This window comes from Danio rerio, chromosome 7 (genome assembly GCF_052040795.2).
Source record: "Danio rerio strain M-AB ecotype USA chromosome 7, GRCz13ab, whole genome shotgun sequence".
Taxonomy (NCBI): Eukaryota; Metazoa; Chordata; class Actinopteri; order Cypriniformes; family Danionidae; genus Danio; species Danio rerio.
Window position 1 is genome coordinate 74,316,702 of NC_141027.1, and position 26,785 is coordinate 74,343,486.

The window sequence follows — 26,785 nt, forward strand, 5'->3', positions numbered from 1 at the left end:
TGATTAAACACACTCTGTCTTTAGTAATGAGCCTTTTTGTTTCATTACAAAAATATTCATTTGAGGATTTTTTTTTATTATTATTATCCTGCAAACTACTGATGATATTTCTTCTAAATTGAGAAAAAAGGCATTAACTAACAGCTGGTCAAAATAAAAAAAGCTAATATTTAGAAATTATTTAACTTCAGAAAAAGACAAAATATATACAGTTGAAACCAGAATTATTAGCCCCTCTGAATTATTAGTCCACTTGTTTATTTTTTCCCCAATTCCTGTTTATTGGAGAGAAGATTTTTTCAACACATTTCTAAATAATAGTTTTAATAACTCATTTATAATTATTGATTTATTTTATCTTTGCCATGATGACAGTAAATAACATTTTACTAAATATTTTTCAAGACACTTCTATACAGCTTAAAGTGACATTTAAAGGCTTAACTAGGTTAATTAGGTTCACTAGGCAGGTTAGGGTAATTAGGTATAAAGATGGTTTGTTCTGTTTGTTCAATTGGAAAAAAGTAGCTTAAAAGGGATAATAATTTTGACCTTAAAATGGCTTTAAAAAAATTAAAAACTTCTTTTATTGTAGCCGAAATAAAACAAATAAGACTTTCTCCAGAAGAAAAATATTATCAGACATACTGTGAAAATACTGTGTTCTGTTTTTGGCAGAATAAGTTATAATAACAGCACCTTAAAAAACATTTGTTATTTTTACCAATTGTCATTTTTTGCCAAAAAAGAGATAAAAAATCACTTTAATTTACTTTAACCAACTCCTTTGGTTTTTTTGTTTTTTTTTAAGAAATTTCACATTTTACAAACAGGTAAAACATTTATACATATGGTGTGGGAATATAAGAAGGTGTATGAGTTTTGGAAAAAAACGTCATCAATATTATCTGAAATCATAAGAAAAGATATACCAGTGCAACCAGCTGTGCCACTTTTAATTGATGATTCCAGTTTTGGGTTTGACAGACCGACAATGATAGGTCTGGTTGGCAAAACTAACATCAGCATAAAAAGATCATTGCGCAAAGATGGCTCCCTCCGCATTCTTTATTTATTCGGCAGTGGCTATTTCAGATTTACGATATAGTATTGTCAGAATTTTCAACAGGCAGAATAAATAAGGCTAGAGCCTCAACTCTTGATGCGTGGAAAGCGGCTGCAGAAAAAAACTGGCAGAAAGACTGATGGATAATAGAAATCAGTGTGCTACAACCAGAATCTCTGACAATCTGAGTGGATTTCTACCTACTTTATTTTGTTTATTACTATGTGTGTATGGACGTACAGTTAAAGTCAGAATCATTAGCCCCCTTTGAATTTCTTAAAGATCCTGTGAACACTCCCTTGTAAAATCAATAAAAATATGATAAAAAAAAAAAAAGAAATTTAACATTTTTACTTATGTTATTTTACAGCTTGCTATGTTTCTTCTACCTGTTGTTGCAGCTCTTTGACTCTGGCGTCCAGCTGAAGGAGCTGCTGAAGCTGCTGGAGCTCATGCTGTTCTTTCAGAGACATCTCCTGGTGCAGTTCAGTGATGACATCCTGGAGCTCCAGAATCAGAGCTTCTCGATCCTCCATCTGCAACACATGAGCACTGGCATGTCAAAAGCCTGTTATCGTCGATCGTTATCTGTCGAGTCGGATGGATATTTGTGATGGTATTAAATATTAAGTATGTCAAAACAAAACCACAGTATGATCACACACGCTGAGGTTTTGGTTTCAGCATCCGGTATGACTGCAGAGGGGACAGACTAACAAGCATGTGCACATGATACGGGTGAGAGTTGGGCAGAAATCACCTACAAATGTCCAAACAAATGTCCAAAGGTCTGGTAATTTCATGCCATCTTGCTAGTGCAGCTAAATCCGAATTTGTGTGTTCGCCATGACAAAATGTCATGAAAATACACATCAGTAGCTGTGTTAACACTAAAGTTTCATAAAATAATAATAATAATAATAATAATAAAAATATCATCATCATCATCATCACCATTATTAATATTATTATTATTATTGTCATTATTATCTATTATTATCATCATTATTATTATCATTATTATTATTATTATTATTATTATTATTATTATTATTATTATTATTATTATTGTTGTTGTTGTTATTATTATTTACTATTATTACAATTGTTATGTGTTGTTATTATTATTATTATTATTATTATTATTATTATTATTATTGTTGTTATTATTATTTACTATTATTACAATTGTTATGTGTTATTATTATTATTATGATTATTGTTATTATCATCATAACTATTATTTATTATTATTATTATTGTTATTGTTGTTGTTGTTGTTATTGTCATCATCATCATCATCATTACTATTTGTTAGTATTATTATTATTATTATTAATATTATCGTTATTTTTATTATTACTTTTATTTTTCCCAGAGAAGGGTTGCGGCTGGAAGGGCATCCACTGCGTAAAATTATTATTATTATTATTATTATATTGATTCCGATGTGCTGTTTCCCTTACATTCTATTTGTCTTTTATTCTATACATTGTTGTCATTTATTTATTTACTTATTTATTTTCTTATTTATTTATTTTCTTATTTATTTATTTTCTTATTTATTTTCTTATTTATTTATTTACTTACTTACTTTGACTGACTGACTGACTGACTGACTGACTGATTTATTTATTTATTTATTTATTTATTATTATTATTATTATTATACAGATATTATTATTATTCAGATATTATTATTATAATTATTATTATTATTAATTTACTTTTCGGCTTTGTCCCTTTATTAGTCTGGGGTCGCCGCAACCGCTAACTTATCCAGCATTTGTTTTACGCAGTGGATTCCTTCCAGCTGCAATCCATCTCTGGGAAACATCCATACACACTCATACACTACAAACAATTTAGCCTACCAAATTCACCTGTACCGCATGTCTTTGGACTATGGGAAAAACAGGAGCACCCTGAGGAAACCCATGCAAATGCAAGGAAAACATGCAAACTCCACACAGAAAAGCCAACAGACCCAGCCGAGGCTCGAACCAGCGACCATCTTGCTGTGAGGCGACAGCACTACCTACTGCACCACTGCGTTGCCTAATAATAATTATTATTATTATTAAAATTTAGGTCTGCATGATACTGGAAAAATATGCAGTATTGTTGCTGAGTGTTGTGAGAATAATATTTCTTATAATATAAAAAAAAGCTTGCAAAATGCTATTTTTTATCAGGAATTAAAAATATATATGTCTAACAGAGCAAGGAAACTTTCACAGTATGTCTGATTATATTTTTTCTTTTAGAGAAAGTCTTATTTGTTTTATTTCGGCTAGAATAAAAGCAGTTTTTAATTTTTTGAAAGCCATTTTAAGGTCAAAATTAGTAGCCCTTTTAAGCTATGTATTTTCGATAGTCTACAGAACAAACCATGGTTATACAATAATTTGTCTAATTACCCAAACCTGCCTAGTTAACCTAATTAACCTAGTTAAGCTTTTAAACATCACTTTAAGCTGTATAGAAGTGTCTTGAAAAAATATCTAGTTAAATATTATTTACTGTCATCATAGCGAAGATAAAATAAATCAGTTATTAGAGATGAGTTGATAAAACTATGTTTAGAAATTTGTTGATGAAATCTTCTTTTTATTAAACTGAAATTGGAGAAAAATAATAAACCGTTTTTTAAACAGTTCTATGAATTCGGACATACTCAGCTTACATACTGGTTTTAGTGTACTATATAATATAGAAGTATGCAATTTCCCCTATCACCTATCATAACAGTCCTAAACCAGCCAAAGTTACACAAACCAACTCAATAAAACTATATATTTAATGATGTTCTCAAAAAAAAAAAAAAAGTTATGGCAATTTTGCAGTTAATAATATACATTATGGAACATTTATATGTGGTAATTGATCTCACTGACAAACAATAATAAAATATTTTGATATAATCCTTTTTATAAGACAATTCTCTATTTGCTCCTTATTTAGGCTGCATCCGAAACCGCCTTCTATTCAATAGGTACTGCATTTGAATTTAAATGTACAACTCAACCGTTCTATTCGTTCTATACAGTATGAATGTGAGCAGTAGGAATGAAACTTGGACATCCTATATTCGCCATTGTCATGATCACGTGACCTAGCCATGTCAGTTGTGTCGCTTAACTCCCATTCACTAATCCTCTCGCGGGCCATCATGGGATAGCAAAGTGTCCTTCGAAATGTGCACTTCATAATCTAGCTGGAAGTAGTAAGTCATCTGAGTACTTACTGGTTTTCAAGTTCTATGAACTTAGTGTAAAATATAATATGGAAGTATGCAATTTCGATAAATACAGGATAAAAGTGAAATAATGACCTGAATCAATGTCTTTGCAAGAGAAATGAACATCTGAGCACTAGCAAAGCATCTGCTAGCAACCCAGGAGTGTAAGGTACTTTCGGATTTAGGTGGACTTTCTTAAATTTGCCAGCGTTCTCCTGGATAGCCCAGCTGTATTCCCAGCATGCCCAGCCCTGACGAATAACAACAAGAGCAGGAGGCTTAGCAAAGTCCAGTCCCCAAGGGCTTTGATCACAGGTGCCCCCTTATACTTGCAAGAGACCACCTTTCAGACCACTTTTGCTCGCACAATCAAGGAAAAAATCTATTTTCTTTTTTAAATGCATCACCGAACACGTTTCTTTGTTTCTTGTGAGTACTGAGGGTACTTGGGTTTGGACTCGAAGGTTCCATAAATAGGGCTATTATGCACTCTTCATTATTTCTGACCTAACGCTAAGACCACCCATCTTTAAACCGCAGGTCTTAGCTGGTGCCCACCACCTCTGCATTAGAAGATCCTTTGATCCTTCAACTCTTTGAAAATACAAACCTGGTAGGACTCCTAAATGAACCACTCCAGACTCTAAAATACAGCCAAAAGCATCAAAACCCTGGATGAGCCACACAATTCTGTCTAAAGGAGAATGCTAAAATGCATGCAACTTAATTAATCAACAGACTTCAACAGCAAATTGAGGAGAAGGGATTAAAAACATACATATCCTGAAGAAATCAGGCCCTTCAGAATAATTGGCAATGTTTCATCAGTTTTTTTTTTTTTTTTTTTTTTTTAGTAAAAGGTCCTTTGTTATCTCCAGACACCCAGAAAAGCCTCCTACTGACTCTATAGCTTTTGAGGTTCAGATCTCGGCATTAGCATGCTAATTGCAACTTTGTCTGCAGAGCTGAAAAGAGAGAGAAAAAAAATGGAAACAGACAGAAAAAAGAAAAGGAGAGAAGCACTTTGTCCGGCTAGGGCCATGGGATTTCTTTTTAATCTGCTGTTACAAATAGCCTTTTTGAACAGAATTACATTATGTCCTATGTATCTCACCTCCAACAAGGTAGACTTTTGTGTTTGGCTAAATCACAATAAACCTTTAGCAGAATGAATTTGCAACATGGTACTCCCGCCTTTGATTTGTGTATAGTGATTTCAATTGTGAATTTTTGTAAAGCAATAATGTGTTTTTTTTTTTTTTTTGATTGAACCCCGGGTGGGTCTGTGTGGAGTTTGCATGTTCTCCCCGTGTTCACTTGGATTTCTGCCGGGTGCTCTGGTTTCCCCCACAGTCCAAAGACATTCGCTATAGGTGAATTGAATAAGCTAAATTGGCTGTAGTGTATGTGCGTGAATGCGAGTGTATTTGGGTGTTTCCCAGTTCTGGGTTGCAGCTGGAAAGGCATCTGCTGCACTGCAAAAAATGCTTTTCTTACTTAGATTTTTCTTTTTTTAATTCTTAAATTAAGAAGAATTATGTAGACAAGCACAACATGTTGTCTTGTTTTAAGAAATAATATGCCAAAAATTAAGTGAGTGTTTCCTTAAAACAAGCAAAATAATCTGCTAATGGGGTAAGCAAAAATAATATTATGTCAAAAGGAAAAGCAAGACTATTTTGCTTACCCCATTGGCAGATTAACCACAGAGAGTCAGGAGCTCGGTTTAGCGTCTCAGCTGAAAGACGGCTCTCATTGAGCAGTATAGAGTCCCCTTCACTATCCTGGGGCATTAGGACCTACACAGACTGCAGGTTGAGCGCCCCCTGCTGGTCTCACTAACACCACTTCTAGCAGCAACCTTGCCATGCCATGTGGTCTCGCATAAGCAGAAGGACTTTTAATTTTCAATAACCCAGTTCAAGTGCTTCCAGTGAACTGTATGCCAATACAAAACCACCACGGTCTGTTTTCTTTAAAAATCACTGATCTCCACTGCCTGATTGAAATACAATATAAAGTTGATCTCAAGATGTACAAGAAGCACTGCATTAAATTCCATTGTTCCGCACCATGTCTAAAATAAAATAACAATATATCTTACTCCAGTATTTTCAATAGAATTTCTGCACTAGCCTGCTGATACTGACAGCACTTGCGTTTACATGGTCTTTCATCACGTTTTACGGCAACTAAATAAACACTTTAGTCAATTTAACTGATTGTATTTTAATCAAATTACAACATTGATGCTGTAAAAGTAAACATAATATTGAAAATAGTTACATTAACCTTTCAACAGAAATTTATTGGTTGGGGAAAAACATTGGCTTTGCATATACCCTATTCAGTGGGCCAATAAAGCCAAGCCGTTTGCCCCAAGGAAGACTTGACAAGGCCTGATCATGCCAAGGATTTAACTGTGGAAGTGTGACTATCCCAGGCAGCTAATAAGTAGTGGGCCAATATACTGCCCTTAACAGTGGTCGAATTCGTGCACACAACCAACTGATGACCACTGGATCTAGGGAGCTGATTAAGACACACCCTTTGTAATTATACTGCATATTCAAACAGCTTACACACTAGAGAAAAAAAAAACTTTACTGGAAGTAGATTCACTCTGGGGCCATCTTGATAACATCAACCATTTTGTAGACCGCTATTTATTTGAATATTAAAATACCATATTTCCCACTTTGTTTACGTTTTGATAAATACTATATATACACATATATCTCAATATCAATGAAGATGTTTGCCATAGTTGGCTTATTATCTAGAACCATGTCAAACAACGCATTCACTTTAGCGCATATAATCCATGGCTGCATCCGAAACCGCCTACTATGCAGTAGGTAGTGCATTGAATTTAAACGTACCGCTCGGCCGTTAGATAAGTACGTTCTATACAGTATGAATGTGAAAAGTATGAATAGAATTCAGACGTACTACATCCTCCATTTTGTCATGGTCACGTGACCTACCTGCGTCAGTTGCGTCGCTTCACTCCCATTTATGAATTCTCTCGCGGGGCATCATGGGATAGCACAGCCCGCATGGGATGCGCACTTCAGAATCTCGCCGGAAGTAGTACGTCATTCGGGTACTTCTCGCATACTGATTTTCGAATTCTATGAATTCGGACATACTACTCGGCTCGCATACTGATTTTAGCGTACTATATAGTATGGAAGTATGCGGTTTCGGATGCAGCCCAAATGTATATTCTAGGGTGACTATGACTTTTTTTGGAGGTCAACTAGCTAAATCGTAGACAGAAACACCTCACATGTCAGCTTAGCTCCGCTGAGTAAACAGAAGCCCTTATCTGTGAGTCCGTCATCTCTTTTCACTCCTGTGTGGCAGAATGCTACAATCTCAGAAACGGCGCACACACACACAACAGCAGTCTTAATGTCAACGAGCCATATCTGCCTGCGCTGCCTCCTCCACCTCACTCTCCGCACAAATGCCAGAGGTCACTCTTTTCATTCAGGCAGAAATCAAAATGATAATGGCGGCTTGTTAAAAATTCTATTTGGATGTGCACATAGGCTACATCAAAAGGTGCTGACATGGAGTGGTTTGGGGTGCAGAGGGGTGTTAGCGATGTGATTTACTGATAGCGCACATCAAAGCTATAGAGAGAGTGGAATATGGATAGGGGGTTGGTAGGACACAATCCCTATGTTCTGGGGCTGTTATAGTCAGCAAATGAAAATATACCAGGTGCAATTTTAGCATTAATGCCTTGATATCGTAAAAAGAGCTATTTACCATGAAAAAAAAAAACACTCAGAATCCATCATACCCGTCTAAATCAAGCTGATGCAGTGGATGCAGTTTGGAAAATTATAAATGATAGTCAGAAAAAAGAACATGCTGAAAGAGAAATAAAGGCAATAATCAAATAAGTAGTGGACCATTAATAAATGTGAGCAGCACAAGGCCACTTCAGGAGACAATCAGGGAGCAGGGATTTGCAAAAATTGGGACAGTCGGCTCCATTTTTATATCACATGTAGTCGACCTTTTAATGCTACACCGCTAAGCGATAACAACCCGGAATGCATTCCAGAGCCTTCCTGGTTTAAAACCATGCCCAGCAAAGTTTTTCAGATAGGCCAATTACTAAAACCCTTGGGTCAGCACACCTGCGACAAGCTCATTTAAGAGGACAGCAGATGCAGGCCTGGATAAAAGAGAAGCATATTTATAGTATAAAATATATACCCATGTTTCTCAATCATTGAGACCTCACTGGGTACCATTTTGTAGAAATGTATAAAATACATTTGTTGGCCTTGGAAAATTTTCATTTTCTTGGGAAGCCAACCTTGCTTCTGAATATCTTGCTAAAGTTTCTAATAGCTCCAATACACCTGCCTGTTAGCTTCACATAATCGCCAACACATAGGTCGTGCTCAGGTTGGTGGGACTCCAGAGGCAGGGTTGACTACCCTGCTTTGAACCAGAAACTTGCAAAACATTATCAATTTATCATTAGAGGCAATTAATGGATAGGACTGAAGCAGCTAAATTCTGCAATTAACCCTCCAGATTCAGGATTGGTCACCTTTGACATGGGGCACAGGTGTCAAACTCAGTTCCTGGAGGGCCGCGGCTCTGCAAAGTTTAGTTTCAACCTTAATAAAACACAGCTGATCAAACTAATTTAGTCCTTCAGGCTTGTTTGAAACCTACAGATAAGTGTGTTGAGGCAGAGTTGAAACTGAACTGTGCAGGGCTGTGGCCCTCCAGAAACTGAGTTTGACACCCCTAGCCTAGGGTATTCTAAAGGCCCCTATATATTTCAAAGGGAAGAATGAACAAAAATCTGTCCAAAACAAAGTTCATTTTTAGTTCACTAATGCGTTGAGGTCAGACAGGTGAACAACATCCAACACAACAATACGTTCATTGATTTGTTCATTCATTTTCATCCACTTTTCCAGGGCCGGGTCATGGGGGCAGCAGTCTCAGAAGAGACCTCTAGACTTCCCTCTACCCAGATACTTCCTCCAGCTCCTCCTGGGGAACCCGAGGTGTTTCCAAGCCAGCCAAGAGACATAGTCCCTTCAGCGTATCCTGGGTCTTCCCTGTGGCCTCTTCCCAGTTGGACAATGTCCAGAACATGTCCCTAGGTAGGGGCCCAGGGGGCATCCGAAAAAGATACAACAACTCTACTCCAAGCTCCTCTCAGGTGACAGAGCTCCTCACCTAAAAGGGTGCACCCTGCCACCCTTCGAAGGAAACTCATTTTGGCCTTTTGTTTTCAAGATCTTGTCATTTCAGCCATGACCCAAAGTCCATGACCATAGGTGAGAGTAGGAATGTAGATTGACCGTTAAATCGAGAGCTGTGCCTTTCTTCAGCTTCTTCTTTACCACAACAGACCGGTGTATCGACCTCATTACTGCTGCCGCTGCATCGATACAACTGTCAATCTCACATTCCATCCTTCCATCAATCGTAAACAAAAACCTAAGATACTTGAACTCCTTTACCTGGGGTAAGGACCAACCTGGAGATGGCATATATCAGGGCCTTCATGGTGTACTTACATCAGTTTCCTTGTACTGACTCTGGCTGTTGTAGTTCAGAGTTACACTCGTTACACTAGTCAAGCAAACCACACTTTGGGGGCCAAATATGCCCAGGAATTGACTAATTGATTTTCAGATCATCTAGTCTGAGAACACCTTCAATATACCAGCATTATTTCCACACAATCCTTTCAAAACTTTCTATCTTTTTTAACTATACTTTATTGACAATGCAGCCAAATAGACACAGAGTTGGATCCTCTACAGATCATTTGCGCTCAAATATAAGGAAGAACAAAGATGAAGGAGGATATTCTGTTTTACCTAATGGCTCTGGAGGAAAAAGAAAATAAGAAAATGAAAAAGATGTTCTGACTGAAGAAGTTCAACTGTGAATTTCCATTTGCAAGTTGTGGAGGCAATTCAAGGCACACACAGGAAAGAGGCGATCGTCTTTCCACTGTTCATATTTCTTTAATAGTGTTTATCTGAAATAACCATAGAGAGCTGCTTGCTTAAGCCAAATCAACCCAACGAAGAAGATGGTCTTCGAGCAGACAGTCCATGCGGACCATGATAACGTAACTAAAAACTGAAGAATATTTCCGCATTGAAGAACACGGAAAAACTGAAGAATATTTTAGTGGCGAGGTTAAGTAGAGGTTTGGGGCTTTTGTTTGCTTGAGCCTGCAGACCAACAAAGGAGCCAGAAACGTTTCAGCTGGCACTTGGGAAAATAGTCATCAAGGTCAGTCTTTCACAATACTGTTTTTAAAGGGCCCCAACGCAATACACTTTTTGGAAGTCTCTTTCATAAAACACAAATAGGGTCAGGAACAACTGAACTAGCCTCTGAAATACTTACCACTGAAGCCAAGAAGGTTTATTGTAGACATCCTATTACCTTAAAGTGAGCTTTAAAGTAAAGCACAGTATGCATACATGGTTAGGTGGATGTACTGCTGACGTGTCCCACACGCACAGAGTTTAAGAACGCATTTGTCTTCCCCTCGCATCATTCGGCACTCAGCATTGTTGCATTATAATCGCATTACTCTTTCATAACCGAGATCTGATCCACTTAAGGTATCCGCAGCACTGGCCTCTCCTGATGGGCGATACCAAATACTGCATGGTCTCTCATTTCATTAGCTATTCTATGAATTTCCAATTAGGCTCAGGGCAACTAGACAGAGCTTTCAGGTCTTTTATCACAGGGGACGAGCAGGTACTCTTACAAAGTACTGCTCCTGTGCACCTTTGTTAGAGGAAGGGCATTGTCTGGGAGGAAAAGCATGCCAAACGTGAGCCACGGTACCCTCTGTGTATTCCATTAAGAGTAAAAGGATAGTGCAGATAATGAGAATCCACATCGGCCGAGCCAAACACCTAGACAATACTGGAAGGAAGAGGCTTCATATCAAAGCAACTTTTTTTCTTCTTGCTTTACCTCTTTCTTTCTTCTCTTTTCCTCATCTATCTGCTCTGATTTGGTTTGGGCTGGTTCCATGCCATAACAATCCTCTGGACAAAAAAAAAAAGCAGCCTGCCTCTGATTATTAATAAACCTTAAGGCAGGCATCATTATTTTTTCAGCCAGTCCTTTTTTGTAATGCACAGACAACACCTTTATACCTTTCCCAGGGGCCCGAGCTTCCCATCTCTCTGTGATCTTATTAGCATCCCATCTCCTCCTGCCTGCTGACCAAACTGCATTGCTATGCACTTTCTGTCTCTCTGACCTCTGTGTGGATGGAATTCATTTGGCCTTTCCGTCTTCTCCTTCTTCGGGCTGATTTGGCTTAAGCAGGCAGCTGGCCGTGGTTATTTGAGATAAACACTATTAAAGAAATATGGACGGTGGGAAGAGGATGGAGGATAAAAGAGTTGGGATATAGCTGCGCTTCAAAGAAGACTCATCAGCTGCTTATTACGTCTTGAATGCTGATGCGTGGCTGATTTGGTCATGTTTACTTTAAAAGTCTGCAAGTTTTAAATGCCTTTTCTTCCCGAAAGGCTTAACCTTGACGATAATTATTTAACCGGTCCATATAATGCATATTTTACACTCTTAAATAAAGGTTACGAAAAAGAAAAAAGTTAAGGTAAGGTAACAGAGAAGCTTTTCTTACTGGTATACACTGCTGGATGTCCTTGGTAGAGCGTAAAGAATGTCAACATCATTACCGAGACACAAAATTTGAGGGTCAGAAAAGAGCCAGGTTGTGAACCAATTTATTAATAATCTGAAATACTTTGCTCTATTTATCATGACAAAGTGGGTCAGAGGTTTTATGAATGCAATTTATTTTTGAATCTCTGAATGCCACTGAACTGACTTAAATGGATAGTTTGTCGAAAAAGGACAATGTGCTGTTAATTCACCAACCCTCGGGTCATATAAGACGTAGGGGAACTTTTTTACTTGTTCACTAGAGGATTAGAGTAGATTCTTAACGGAAACCACAATCATTGATGATTCCAACACAGCCTGATTCTGAAAACGTAGTCCCGCGGACGTTTTTCGAATTATGTAGCCGGAGGTACGTATGGCTGCATTTCAGTTTTTCATTCGCAGACGTTGACTGTGTTCGAGTACGGGAAAGAGCGATTCCAGAAATCAGGTAAGACAAAAACAGAATCCAAAAAATAAAATGATCGAGTAAACAACGGGGTTGAGAATGCGGTGAAAATCCAATAATGTGGTGAAAATCAGACAAGGCATTTCTTTTTCTAAACGGCTTTTGTAAATCGTCGGTTGGGTTTGGGAAAGTAAGTGGGGGGTTGGGTCAATCTGTAAAATTGGTTGGGTTTAGGAAAGGAGAAGGAGGGTGGGTCAGTCGATTGGCCGGTCGCCCAGTCAATCATTCAGTCAGTCAGATGGACGGTCGGCGAACAGCTGCCTATGGTGGGTTTAGGCGAGAACAGAGAGACATTTAAGATACAAAAAGCGCACACATCGGCCTCTCGCGGATTCGCAAAAACTGCAAAAATACGTACCTCCCAGGACGTATTCCGCGGTCTCCAGAAACATCCACAGCACTATGTTTTCAGAATGAGCCGTCGAATGATAATGATAGTAAAATGATAGTCGATAGTTACTGGCACGGTGAGATACTGTACGCTTGCACTGTATTGTTCCTTCACACCCAGTAAAAGTCAACCAGAGAGACTGAATGCCTCATGCTGCAGCGAAGCATGTCCCATTTTTACATTATTTTCTAAATGGATGCTTAATGGCAGTGCGGGTGTGTGTAACCGTACAGAAAACAATATTTACAATTCTTTGAATAAATGCTGCTGTGCTTCGAGTACAGTGTGTGATCCCCTTCTAGGATTAAACTAGTCCTTAACACACGAGCAGACTGGTGAAAAATACCTTGAAATACAACATTTGAACAGTAAATGAGCAGAATATTTGACTCTGGTGCTTTTGGTTAGTACTTCTGGCAGTACCCAGAGTAGTAAAGTCTACTAAAGGAGGTCAAGTTTTTTTCAGTTATGGCTCCAAAAGTCTGGAATAGCCTTCCTGATAATGTCACTAACAGTTCAAAACTAGATTTTTTTAGTAAAGCATACACACAATGCATCACATAAAGGTAATATGCATAAACGTGCCTCATGCAGGTGAGTGGGCTTGACAAACCACCTGTTGGAGACACTCCTTCTGTCTTAATGCACCAGGCGTTTTGTTAGAAATACTTCTATGCTTTGTTTTAATAACTTCTATCTTCATTTATAGCACTTCATTTTTGAATTGACATTTTAAATACATTATGAACAGCAGCTACACCCATTTCCACCCGGGGATGGCCACACAGAGGCCTTTAAGAATTGTGCAGCATCATTGATGGGATCCAGGAGCTACTGTATGATGAGATGATGTCAACCATCTGGAGCAGGGGTGCTCAACCCTGTTCCTGGAGATCTACTTCCAGCAAATTTCAGCTCCAACCCTGATCAAACACACCTGCCTGTAATTATCAAGTACTCTTCATGTCCTAATTAATTAGTTCAGGTGTGTTTGATTAGGGTTGGAGCTGAAATCTCCAGGAACAGGGTTGAGCACCCCTGATCTAGAGCTTCAAGGACAACACATACACTTCCTTAACCATGTACACATACTCACACTGGTCATTCTATTAGGTACACCTAGTACTGGGTGGGACCCCGTTTGCCTTTAGAACTGCCTTAATCTTTCGTGGCCTAGATTCAGCAAGGTACTGGAAATATTCCTCAAAGTTGTTGGTCCATTTTGACATGGTAGCATCATGTAGTTGCTGCAGATTTGTCAGCTGCACATCCAAGATGTAAATCTCCCGTTCCACCACATCCCAAAGATGCTGTATTTTATTGAGATCTGGTGACTGTGGAGTCCATTTGAGTACAGTGAACTCCTTGTCATGTTCAAGAAACCAGTCTGAGATGATTCACGTTTCATGACCCAGCTTTATCAGCTCAAACCAGTCTGGCCATTCTCACCTGACCTCTGGAATGAACAAGGCACTTACGCCCACAGTTCAGTCACTTACTGGATATTTTCTCTTTTTCAGACCATCCTCTGTAAACACCAGAGATGGTTGTACATGGAAATCCCAGTAGATCAGCAGTTTTTGAAATACTCCCGTCTAGAATAGATATAATAATAAATAATAATAAATAATAAATAGCCCGTCTGGCACCAACAACCACGCCATGTTCAAAGTCACTTAAATCACCTTTCTACCCTATTCTGATGCTCGGTTTGAACTGCAGCAGATCGTCTTGACCATGTCTACAAGCCTAAATGCATTGAGTCGCTGCCATGTGATTGGATGATTAGAAATTTCTGTTAACAAGCAGTTGGACAGGGGTACCTAATAAAGTGGCCGGTGAATGTAGACATCCCCTAAATGCTATAAACATACTATGTTGAAATATAATAACTTGGACTTCATTAAAACTTTAACTTTATCTGACTGTAATGCAATAATGTGCACCTTTTGTTAAACTGCTTTGAAGCAATACGTTTTATAAAAAGTGCTATACAAAGAAACTTGAACTGAATTGCAAAATAATGCACACCCAGACACCAACCCAAACCCCAAACACAACCCAGGCAGCAACAAATAGATTTACTCCCCAGCAGTCGACAAGTAGCATAAGAAGATCACTGAAAGTAAAGGATGCCGTGAGCTGCTCTGTAAAGGACTCTGGGCTTGATGAGGTGCAGCAGTTGAATGATATACAGAGGGGAGCTCGGGCGAGAGCTGTCCATTAGTTACAGGGTCCTGTAATGTTGGGACTGCAGTACATTATTTTCAAATGCATCAGTCAGCGCTGTGCGGTACAGATAAATTCTAATGTCTCGGATCTGTAATGCATACTCTCACCGCTGCTATATTACGCGATGGGTTAGAAGGGCAGAGCGGGAGATGGGGAAAAAAATGTAATTTATTTTTCACTGTGGCCAGTGTTCTACCCATTAGCTTCAAACGTGAGATAAGTTATGGCTTTTAACAAGCACCTTTAGCCAGCAGAGCACGCTGCACACAATGCCGTGGCGCTGGAAATGAGATTTAGAGGTAAAGAGAGCGAGGGAGAGGTAGAGGTCAATGATGACCCCATGTATGGTCCCCTAAGTGTGACATGGCACAAGGACAAACATCGTCATACTGATGAGTTCAATAACATCCAGTACAGAGAACAAATACTCACAGTACTTAAATACACAACATGACGACTGTTATGAAAACGAAATGGGTGGTTGCTAGGGTGCTGCAAGACCTAATTATTAAATTTAAAAAAATAATAATAATACAATTCACAGATAACTGTGCAGGTTATTACTTATTTGCTTGTTGTCCACAGCTCACACTATAAGGGTGCTTTTCTTAAATTCATTTATTCATCTTCTTGTCGGCTTAGTCCCTTTATTAATCTGGTGAGGTAACAGCGGAATGAACCACCAACTTATCCAGCACATGTTTTATGCAGCGGATGCCCTTCCAGCAGCAACCCATCTCTGGGAAACATCCATATACACACTCATTCACACTCACACAACACAGAGGATTTAGCCTACCCAATTCACCTGTACAGCATGTCTTTGGACTGTGGGGGGAAACCGGAGAACCCGGAGGAAACCCACGCGAATGCAGGGAGAACATACCAAGACTCGAATCAGCGACCTTCTTGCTGTGAGGCGACAGCACTACCTACTTCACCACTGCATCGCCCTTTTTTTTTTTTGTCATTTGAAATGATAAAATAATTAAATACATTTGAAGGCATGAAGTCAGATATGTCAGGGTTGTCCTCAAATGATTGAATTTAATTATAAAGCTGAATTCATGGCTTTCTTTTCTTTTCTTTTCTTTCTTTCTTTCTTTCTTTCTTTCTAAAAAAGCTTCTTCTCTTATTACCTTTTGGAAATGGCAGCTCAAGGTCATCAAGGTCTCAAGGTGGAATGACCATGCAGTGCAACAAACATGAAGGACGAGAAAAAAACTAAAACAAAAAATACTGTTTTGATGGTTTTATCGTAGATTTTAGCCATACACCATTTCTTTTTATTACTATTTAAAATAATGATTATGATGTGTACATTCTCAGAAATAAAGGAACGCAATCTGTCACTGGGGTGGTACCTTTTCAAAAGGTACACATTTGTATTTAAAGGGTCCGTATTGGTATACCTCAAAAGTATATATTAGTACATAAAAAAAATTACGGGGAACACTTTTGTACTTTTAGGTACTAATATGTACCCTTGATGTATTAATATGGACCTTTTAGTTACAAATGCGTAACTTTTGAAAAGGTACCACCCAAGTGACAGCTCTCGTACCTTTATTTCTGAGAGTACAGTCAGTATTATGCATGTTATAAGAAATATTTGTGACCCTGAATCACAGTGCTTTGAGTATCAATTTTTTGAAATTTGAATAAATTCACTACCTGACTTACAACAATCTACAACTACCTGACAACAATAACTTGACCTCTAGTTGATCATTTGGAAAAGAGGGAGAAGGTTAATAAATCTGATGAACTGCACCCCAATCATCACAAATACTGCAGAAGACCAATTGGAACCCGCATGGACACAAGATTCTCACATAAATCAGTCAAGTTTGGTAAAGGAACAATTATGGTTTGGGGTTATATTAGGTATGGTGGCGTGCGAGAGATCTGCAGAATGTATGGCAACATCAACAGCCTGAGTTATCAAGATATTTGTGCAGCCCACTACATCCTTCTCATACATTCAGCCTCCACATCAAAGCTCTTGAAAGCAAAAAAGGTCAAGGTGCTTCAAAATTGACCAGCCCAGTCAGAAGAGATGAACATTATTGAGCATGTCTGGCGTAAGATGAAAGTGGAGGCATTGAAGATGAATTCAAAGAATCTTGATAACCTCTGGGAGTCCTGCAAGAACACTTTCTTTGCCATTCCAGATGACTTCATTTTTATTATTTTTTTAAATACTGTATGTTTTACATTATCGATACACCACATTTTCACTAAATGCCATAACATTTTTGTAAACCAACATTAATGTAAAGAGAACAATACATTAATAAGAACTCTCTAATTTCTTTCATAATGTAGTCGCTCTTGAGCCAAATATGACGGGCTCTATTTTAATGATCCAAGCGCAAAGTCTAAAGTGCATTGAGCAAAAGTATTAAGGGAGTGTCCAAATCCACTTTTTGCTATTTTAAGGACAGAAAGACATGATTTGTTTTCCAACGCATGGTCTAACAGGGTTGTACTTAGTCTTTTAATGAGTTATGGGTGTGTTTTGAGCATAACCTGCATTAAACCAATCAGAGTCGCATCTCCCGTTCCCTTTAAGAGACAGTTGCATTGCGCCATATCGCATTTGCCATTTACATGGCAGACTTTGTAAGTGGAAAAACTGATCTAGCAAGAAAAACAGTTAAACAGACCATCTGCAGTGAGAATAAAGAAGCCTCCTCCATTCTGCCTCTTTATTTACTCTTTACTTTACTTTTACTCTTTACTCCTTTACTTTTATGGAGTAAGGAAACAGTGTTGTACGCACTCCACTGAACTAATCCACTAGCCTACATAGTTAATTTAGTTTGTTAAGCACAAAGATTTGTTTCAAAACTATTTCTAAATTCAGTTCTAAATTCCAGCAAGTAAATAAATGAACAATAATAGTGAAGTGTGGTCAAAAAACTGAGTTATATCTAAAAACACGTCCTATTCTTATGCTCCATAGGGTGATGCATAAATCTCCAATATCCAACAGGAGGACAAAAATAAACTTGTTTTTATTCAAACAAATAGAAATATGCATATATTAAATAATACAGCTAATAATTACATTATACAAATACAAGTATTCAATAATAAACTGAAAAAGCCCACCGAGATAAGGCATGGAGGCAGTGGTTTTTATATTCATGAGAAAATAATAATAATAATTTTGGAAAATAACAATTTTTGCAACTTAATCCTTTCAAATGTAATGATATGTGTGTATTGCTGTACATCCTGTGTGTATTAAGGAACGCGTAAGCGTTAGGACTTGCATAGGTGCATTACTAACACGCTCTGCGCTGGGCTTTAAACCAGCTTTTAGCAATTTCAGTGTCTCAAAATAGCAACGCACTAACAATGCGCCTTAACACGCTTCTATTTTAGACCAGCACACCCATTAGTCCAAAGTGGCGCAAATGGATTTGCTATTTAAACAATGTGGTGCGAAACATGAAAATTGCTGTTGCGCTGGTCTGAAAATTGCAAAAAATCGCGCCATACACTTCTTGCACCCTTTTGTGCCTAGTATATAATAGGGTCCAATAAGTTGATATGATACTCAGCAAACAAAAAAACAAACAAGTCCTCATTTACGTATCATTAATCCATAACTCAAATACCGCAGGGCAAGATTTTCTTTTTTCCCCCTCAGATGACTAACTAGAGGTCATACAACATCTCTGGGAATCACATTGTGTTCGGCAGACTTCCAGTGGAAGAGCGAGACACTGAACTGAACTGCTGTCCCCGAGTCTGATAGCTGACATCATCCCACTGTCTGCCAGAGCGAATCTCCTATGTGTGCATGCATGGACTGAGGCCAAGGTTATCACAGCATAACCCACAGGCAACAATTTGACAGTCTATTAGTAAGTATTCAGTGAATGATGAAACCGACATGGTCAGCTTTAAGTTAATGATTCATACTCGACAGAGCTCACTTCTAATTCACTAAACCGAACGCTTGAGAAAAGAACTGAAAGGAAGCCCATTCAGATCTGTAAGAGATAAACGGGCCTTTCAATCAAAGCCAGTTCTAGCTGCACTGCATACATCTTAGTGTCGATTATTGACAAGTGGCTAATTAGTTGTGCCCTTTTTAAGCCTTTCTCTTAGTTTGGAGCTGTTTAAATATGCTAAATCAATAGCAGCTCTAATGCATTACCATCGTCTGTGAATATGGAGTCTAGTCACATAGCAAAGTGCATCTATCAAAGAAATTAAGACTTTCACTCACATTAACGTCGACTTCCCATATTGCCTAACTGTTTTGTATTGTGATCTTCACTGGATACGAAGCAGCAATTCAAAAATCAATTAACATTTACTATGAAAATGTCACAGATGTTGTTCATTGATGATATTGTTACTGTACATTTAAACTTAAGCTTAAATTCTAAGTATTTTCAGTGTAGGTGACTGATTTGTTTAATAGCAAATAACAAGAGGGGAGAGGCTATGCTTTTTTATTTGTCTGTTATAATGGTAATTGTGTGAGATTATGTGATTTCGACTCTTAGGGTCAAATTTAATAGCATAGTCTTTTTGGCATTAAAAAGTACTATCGATTTTTACGAAAAACACAAAGAATAATGCTGAAAAGGTGTGGGCACAGATTTTTTGTGCCTGACATTAATGAATATGCATTTGTAGGAGATTCAGCACATTGATTCATCAATTTAGCAAAGTTGGAGCGTTTTTGATTATGATCCGCCCTTTTAAGGTCATGACACAGCATCTCAATTGGGTTCAGGTCAGGACATTGACTACGCCACTTTAAAGTCACCATTTTGTTTTCTTCAGCCATTCAGAAATGGACTTACTAGACTTTTACCTTCATTTAGGCAAGTAAGGTCTCTATCGATGATATCATTACATTACATTTAAATAAGTAAATTACATTTCTAAAATGAAAAAAAAAATTTTTAAGCTTTTATTCTAAGTATTTTTACTTTGAATAATTAATTTGTTTTTAATTTTTTTCCTTCTGTTATAATAGTCATAGTGTCAGATTAAGTGATTTTGACTTTAGGGCCAAATTTAATGACAGCTTGCATCAGCGCAAAATTAATTTTCAGCATTAAAAAAAAAACAATTCTGTGGACATTTACTAAACATGTACAAAGAATGGAGCTGTAAAGGTTTATGCACAGCTTTTTTTTGTGCCTGACAAAATTGAATTGATTCAGCTATTTAGCCAAATTGGATGGTTTTTGACCATGAAGCAAGCACCTTTTTAAGGTTATAACACAGCATCTCAATTGTATTCAGTTCAGGACTTTGACTAGGCCACTCCCAATTCTTCATTTAGATTTTCTTCAACCATTCAGAAGTAAACTTGTTGATGTGTAAGAGGATAAACCCTTTTTTCATACCATTGTAAATACAATAGGATACTGCTTACTGGATGTTGGCTGAACATAGTCGCTGTCCGGTTCTGAAATCTTTAACTTTTGCAAGCAAACGTTTTTTGTCCTCATCGTGTGAATATATACATTAAGCTTGTCTATTCTGTGAATTAATCAATTAATAATACACAATCAATTAAAATAAAACTATACTTCTGTTCAATATGTGAAGCATAACTGATTCTAATAAATAACTATGATGTATATGACATTTACCCAAAAAAAAAAAAAAAATTATATATATAATAATTTATTAGAAACAATTAATGAAATATTCACTACCTAAACAGCTTTTTTTTTTGGTAAAGATGGCAAATCCAAGTTTTTAAATAACTTTAAATAACTAGTCTTTGCATGGCAATTTTAAGAGCTTCAGCTGTTTAAAATGCAATAATTAATAAATAATTGAAATATTGATTACCCGAGTCACTTGTAAATCTATCTACAAACTTTTTGGAGACAAACTTTATTCATTCATTTTCTTTTCGGCTTAGTCCCTTTATTAATCTGGGGTCACCACAACGGAAAGAACCGCCAACTTGTCCTGCATTTGTTTTATGCAGCTGATGCCCTTCAAGCTGCAACCCATCACTGGAAAACACCCATACACACTCATTCACATACCTACACTACATACGATTTTAGCCTACCCAATTTACCTTGACCACACTTCTTTGGACTTGTGGGGGAAAGCGGAGCAACCGGAGGAATTTTCATTTGAACTGTTCTGTTAACATTAAATTCCCAATCACATGGCTTTCTATTAAAAATTTCATTTGTGAAAAAAAAGCCAAAAAGACATAATAAAGACTGCTTGATGCTGCTCACACTAAAATTAGCACACATTGCCCCTGCATGTACACATGTATGTACAGTATTCATGAGGACATCACCTCCCTTAAGGGTAAATGAGGAAACATGGCCATTCCGGGCTTAAGCCTTTTCCTTTCTCCTCATTTCGTGCCAGCTCTGTTTACCAGCATCAATGAATTATGGAGGGGCCTACAAGATGCTCTTAATTACAGATCTGCCAAGCGTTGTGAATTATTCAAGCCTTTGCTTATGTAGGCGTTTATGCCAGGCTATAGTTAACATAACTGCCTAACCAAGCATCAGATATCCTCTGGGGCATCTATGGGTTTTCAAGTCCTCCTTGCGCTCATGCAGGTGCAATACGCTGAATAAAGGCACATGGGAGCACATGGGATTTTCCATTTAGCAGATGGAGAGCAGAGAAATGCGAATGAGGTCACACACTGCAAATGAACTGAAACGCAGTGTAGCGTCCAGTCAGCAGTAGCTGTTTACATGCAAATATTTGCTCTGTAGTGATACTTTTGTGGACTCCTTACCTATACTGACAGATTACTTCACTGAAAAGGAGGTACAGAAGCTAAATGATGTCACCTTATGAGATGCCTTATTTTACTTGTATGAATCCCTTCACAGGGCTCGAAATTAACCTTTTTTCTTAACTTCAAAAATGTAGGCGCACAAGACAAAATTTAGTCACACGCACCAAAAACGAGGAGCTCCATTACTACTCGTTTTATATTAACAGATTTATTGCATTTGAAATCAACACTAATCAAAACTAACAAATAACTAAAAATCTGCATGCGCTCACCGGCCCTGCACGCACTGCTTGACATGAATGAGATGAACTGAGTTAACAATAATAACTGTGCTGTTCTCACGGGTGGTGTCTGATATTGCACAGATGATATTGACATATAACTTAATATTTGCATTCGCCATCTTAATAGCAATACCGGTCTTTTCATGAGCTGCCATATTAGTTTCATCGCAGTGAATGCATGCTCTTTAACGATGGAAAACACGGTGTCAGTTGAAAAGAGTTTTGAACTCTTAATTTAATTTAATTAATTAAGATTAATGAAATACCTCATTACTTCAACTTAAATGGATTACATTCACAGTACTCATATAGATTAGTTTTAACTTAAATGGTTTGTACAGTAGCAATCGGTTTCCTCAAACGGTTTGAGTTGCCTTAACTTCTTCCCTTCATTTATTGGGTTTTACTCTGCTTCGTTTACTCAATTGGATTAAGTTCACAGTACTCATTAGGATTAGTTTTTGAACTTAAATGGTTTGTTGCAATTGGTTTTCTTAAACGGTTTAAGTTGCCTTTACTTTTTTGGGTTTTATAGTGTATGTAACACTTAAATGGCTCCTCTATGATTACGAGTAAACAAACCACTTTTAATAAAGTTCTTAACATAATTTAGGGAGGAGCCTGATTAGTCAGGTGGGTCAGTCAATCATCACGTGTCTAAATTGACTTTTCTTCCAGCCTACTCCAAGGATAGGAGGTCAGAGCTCTCTTCGGGGGTTGATAGTTCTGCTGATTCTGGTTGATATTCACTGCTTACTATACTTATTACTGTATATATAATGGCTCTTTTCCACTGAACGGTACGGTTCGGGTCGATACGGGTCACCTTTATCAGGCTTGCGTTTCCACTACCAAGGGTACCCTTTTGGTGGGGGTGGTGTATGACAGAAAGTTTCAGTCGCATCATTCTCGCTTGAGGAAATGTCTTCAATAAAGCTGTACGGGTTGCTCACATTTCATTTGAAAAGCACGTCTCACAAAACAGATGCTTTACACACATAAATGCTTGTGTATAAATGTTTATTACTAACTTTTCTATGAACAGGAGTTGATTATAACTGCAGATCAATAACAGCGCAAAATAGCCTACTGTAACGTCTGTAATTATAATAAATAAATAAATGAATAAATAAATAAATAAATAAATAAATAAATAAATAAATAAATGCAACATATATGAACAAATACAGCCCCTTAAAGTCTCCGATATGTTACCAACTACAGAAAAACAACACACAGCAGACATTTAGTGCTTATTTAAGTTCAAAACAACACAAAATATAGCCCACAAACCTCTAATCTGTGTCTATAATCTTCAGCAGCATGTGTAGCCTCTGTTAGAGAGTAATTCCATCATTCCCAGTTCATATTAGTTCAGAAGGTGATGATAATAATTAAACATGGCAGTTTGTTCACGTTTGTTGAAGAAATAATGTGCTTCTTTTTCCGGCTTCTCCTTTGTTTTTCGCGTTTGACAGTGTCTGACGAGATCCGGTTTCAAAAGCACATCAATAATCAAGCGCACGTTATTATCATCAGGACAAGAAGTTTGTTATTTCAGATATAGACGCGCGGCGAGCGCAAGCAAGAAAGCGACGCTCGCACTTCAGACTGGCTCGTAAAAGACTACAAGGCACAGGGTAGATTCCGCTCTACTCCATGGCTTTGTGGCTGATCATCAAGACGACAAAAAGGTTTGTTTGAGCCCGGATCGACCATGGCTCAATATTATATGTATATATAATTCTGCTGTAATATGTCGGCTGTGTGTGTATTTTAAACATGGCAGGTTTTTTGTTTTTATTTCAGCTTGTTGCGTAAGCGAATGACGTATCTCTGTAAACCAATAGCGTTCAGCTGCGCGTCTAGCTTCGCCTTTTGGTACCCTTTCTCGAGTTTGGTACCCTTTCAAAAAAGTGGTTGGGTACACCTTTTGACAGTGGAAATGGCCATAAAAGCGTACCAAACCTAACCATACTGTACTGTACCACTCAGTGGAAGCGGGCCATAAAACAATAGCATTGGAAGATCATGATGAAACCATGACAAAATTATATTAATCGGATTTTGACATCATTCCTACACCACCTTATACAACCCACCAACACCATTTTGAAAAAGATAAAGCCGGCCGCGTTCACCCCTAAACATGAAGATCCCCCTGCATCATCAAACATAAAGCAAGCTGCTCTTCCCCATACCCGTGAATGGATGATTGTTTACTTGAAGTGTTTTGAGTCACTTATGTGATTACCATGACAGAGAGCAGGCTAGGTACTTTCATAGAGCGCCAATCTCCATCTTCTTTCCAAGGGCCACCTCAATTATTCATAGCCTGGGCCTATTTGTGTCTTTGTGCTCCGTAGAGCTGTTACTCAGCACGCTAAAACCTTCACACAGCTGAAGCTAGATTGCCAGGTTTATGGGAGAGCATCTTGTGAAATAAATGCTAGCCAAGTGACATACAGCGTGAGGTCAAGGTGCACAGTGAATGTGAAGGAGCGCTTGTGGATTGGGCCGTAATCAAGTACCGTGGCTCATTCACTCTTGAGTGGTATAAAAGAACACATCTCGAGTGCCCAGTCGAACACTGTAATGAATGGAGCGTGCTGTAAAAGTTTAAGCCTGAACACACATGACTTTAAAAAATATTGTGCAACAATGACCCTGAATGGTTTTCAGTAACAATATCTTTCAATTAAATTCAAATATACGTGGAAAACCTAACAAAAAGGACACTGTGGATGACAAGGATTCAGAGAAGGGTTCTTTAATCTTGCACTTGGATGCATTAACATACACACTGAGTGTGACATTGAGTAAAGGCAGCTTTTAGAAGAACATAGACTTCTAATTTTCTTCAATTCGCTCATGTTGTTTCACAGCCCATCCAAGCTACTTTTTTTTTGTCCAGACAAAGAAAGTGAATCAAGTTCAGGGTCATTTATATCATATGTATAGTGAGTATTCATTACATTCATTAAGGGAGAAAGCCTCTTGAAATTCTGCTAATCATTTATTTTAGTATTTCAAGTATAGAGGGGGGATTTATATTGGTTTGGGATGCTTGTGCAGCGTAAATAACAATAGAAATTAAATTAATAATTACTTTTATGAAAAGTCTCTTTACTCATTTACACATCCTTCATTTGTTTAAACCCTATAAGTGTCTTTCTTCTGTTGAACACAAAAGAAGATGTTTTGAAGAATGCTGGTTGTTGGACCTATTGATTTCTATAGAACAAAAAATACTATGGAAGTCCAACAATCAGCATTCTTTAAAACATCTTCTTTTGTGTTCAACAGAGGAAAGACACTCATCAACATTTAAAACCACATGAGGGAGAGTAAACGAGTAGGTAATGTTCATTTTAGAGTGAACTCATTCAATCATTTTCTTGTCAGCTTAGTCCCTTTATTAATCCGGGGTTGCCACAGCGGAATGAACCGCCAACTTATCCAGCAAGTTTTTACGCAGCGGATGCCCTTCCAGCCGCTACCAATCTCTGGGAAACATCCACACACAGATTCACACACACACTCATACACTACGGACAATTTAGCCTACCCAATTCACCTGTACCACATGTCTTTGGACTGTGGGGGAAACCGGAGCACCCGTAGGAAACCCATGCGAATGCAGGGAGAACATGCAAACTCCACACAGAAACGCCAACTGAGCCGAGGCTCGAACTAGCGGCCTTCTTGCTGTGAGGCGACAGCACTACTTACTGCGCCACTGCTCCACCCTTTAGAGTGAACTTTCCCCTTAAACATCTGCTAGAAAATAAATCTAATCAGGTTAATACCTTTAAATGCAAATGAGCTGGTAATCCCCGCCCACTAAAAGTAGGTTCTCGAATTACATTTAAAATATCTGTTCCTTTAAATATCTCTTTATTGCAGGGGGAAAAAATCTAGAGATGTTAATACCAGTTTCAGCCAAAGTGAACATTAATCATCGTCTATTCTTTGTACATTTTTAAATTTCAAAAGTGCTAATAACTACTTTTTAAGCTAAAATAAAATCTGGATATCCAGACAAAGAAAGTAAATCAAGGTTAGGGTCTCGTATATCATATGTAGTGAGCAAACATTACATTCATTAAGGGAGAAAAAAAAACTCTTGAAATTCTGCTAATCATTATTTTTTTTGTATTTCAAGTATAGAGGGGGGATTTATATTGGTTTGGGATGCTTGTGGAGCGTAAATAACAATAGAAATTAAATTAATATTTACTTTTATGAAAAGTCTCTTCACTCATTTACACATCCTTCACTTGTTTAAACCCTATAAGTGTCTTTCTTCTGTTGAACACAAAAGAAGATGTTTTAAAGAATGCTGGTTGTTGGACTCATTGATTTCTATAGAACAAAAAAATACTATGGAAGTCCAACAATCAGCATTCTTCAAAACATCTTCTTTTGTGTTCAACAGAGGAAAGACACTCATCAACATTTAAAACCACATGAGGGAGAGTAAACGAGTAGGTAATGTTCATTTTAGAGTGAACTCATTCATTCATTTTCTTGTCGGCTTAGTCCCTTTATTAATCCGGGGTCGCCACAGCGGAATGAACCGCCAACTTATCCAGCAAGTTTTTACGC

At 37.7% G+C, this 26,785-nt stretch overlaps 1 protein-coding gene across 16 annotated transcripts in view; it reads right to left on the bottom strand.

Moving 5' to 3' along the window:
* pmfbp1 (polyamine modulated factor 1 binding protein 1) overlaps positions 1-26,785 on the bottom strand; it is a 326,759-nt gene that overhangs the window by 222,416 nt on the left and 77,558 nt on the right. For all 16 annotated transcript variants that reach the window (XR_015496469.1, XR_015496468.1, XR_015496471.1 and 13 more), the window contains one exon: positions 1,456-1,602. Coding sequence is in view for 7 of the 16 variants with exons in the window: in XM_087262201.1 (XP_087118327.1) it covers positions 1,456-1,602 (147 nt within the window). In the remaining 9 variants the exon portion in view is untranslated. The remainder of the gene's footprint in view (positions 1-1,455; positions 1,603-26,785) is intronic.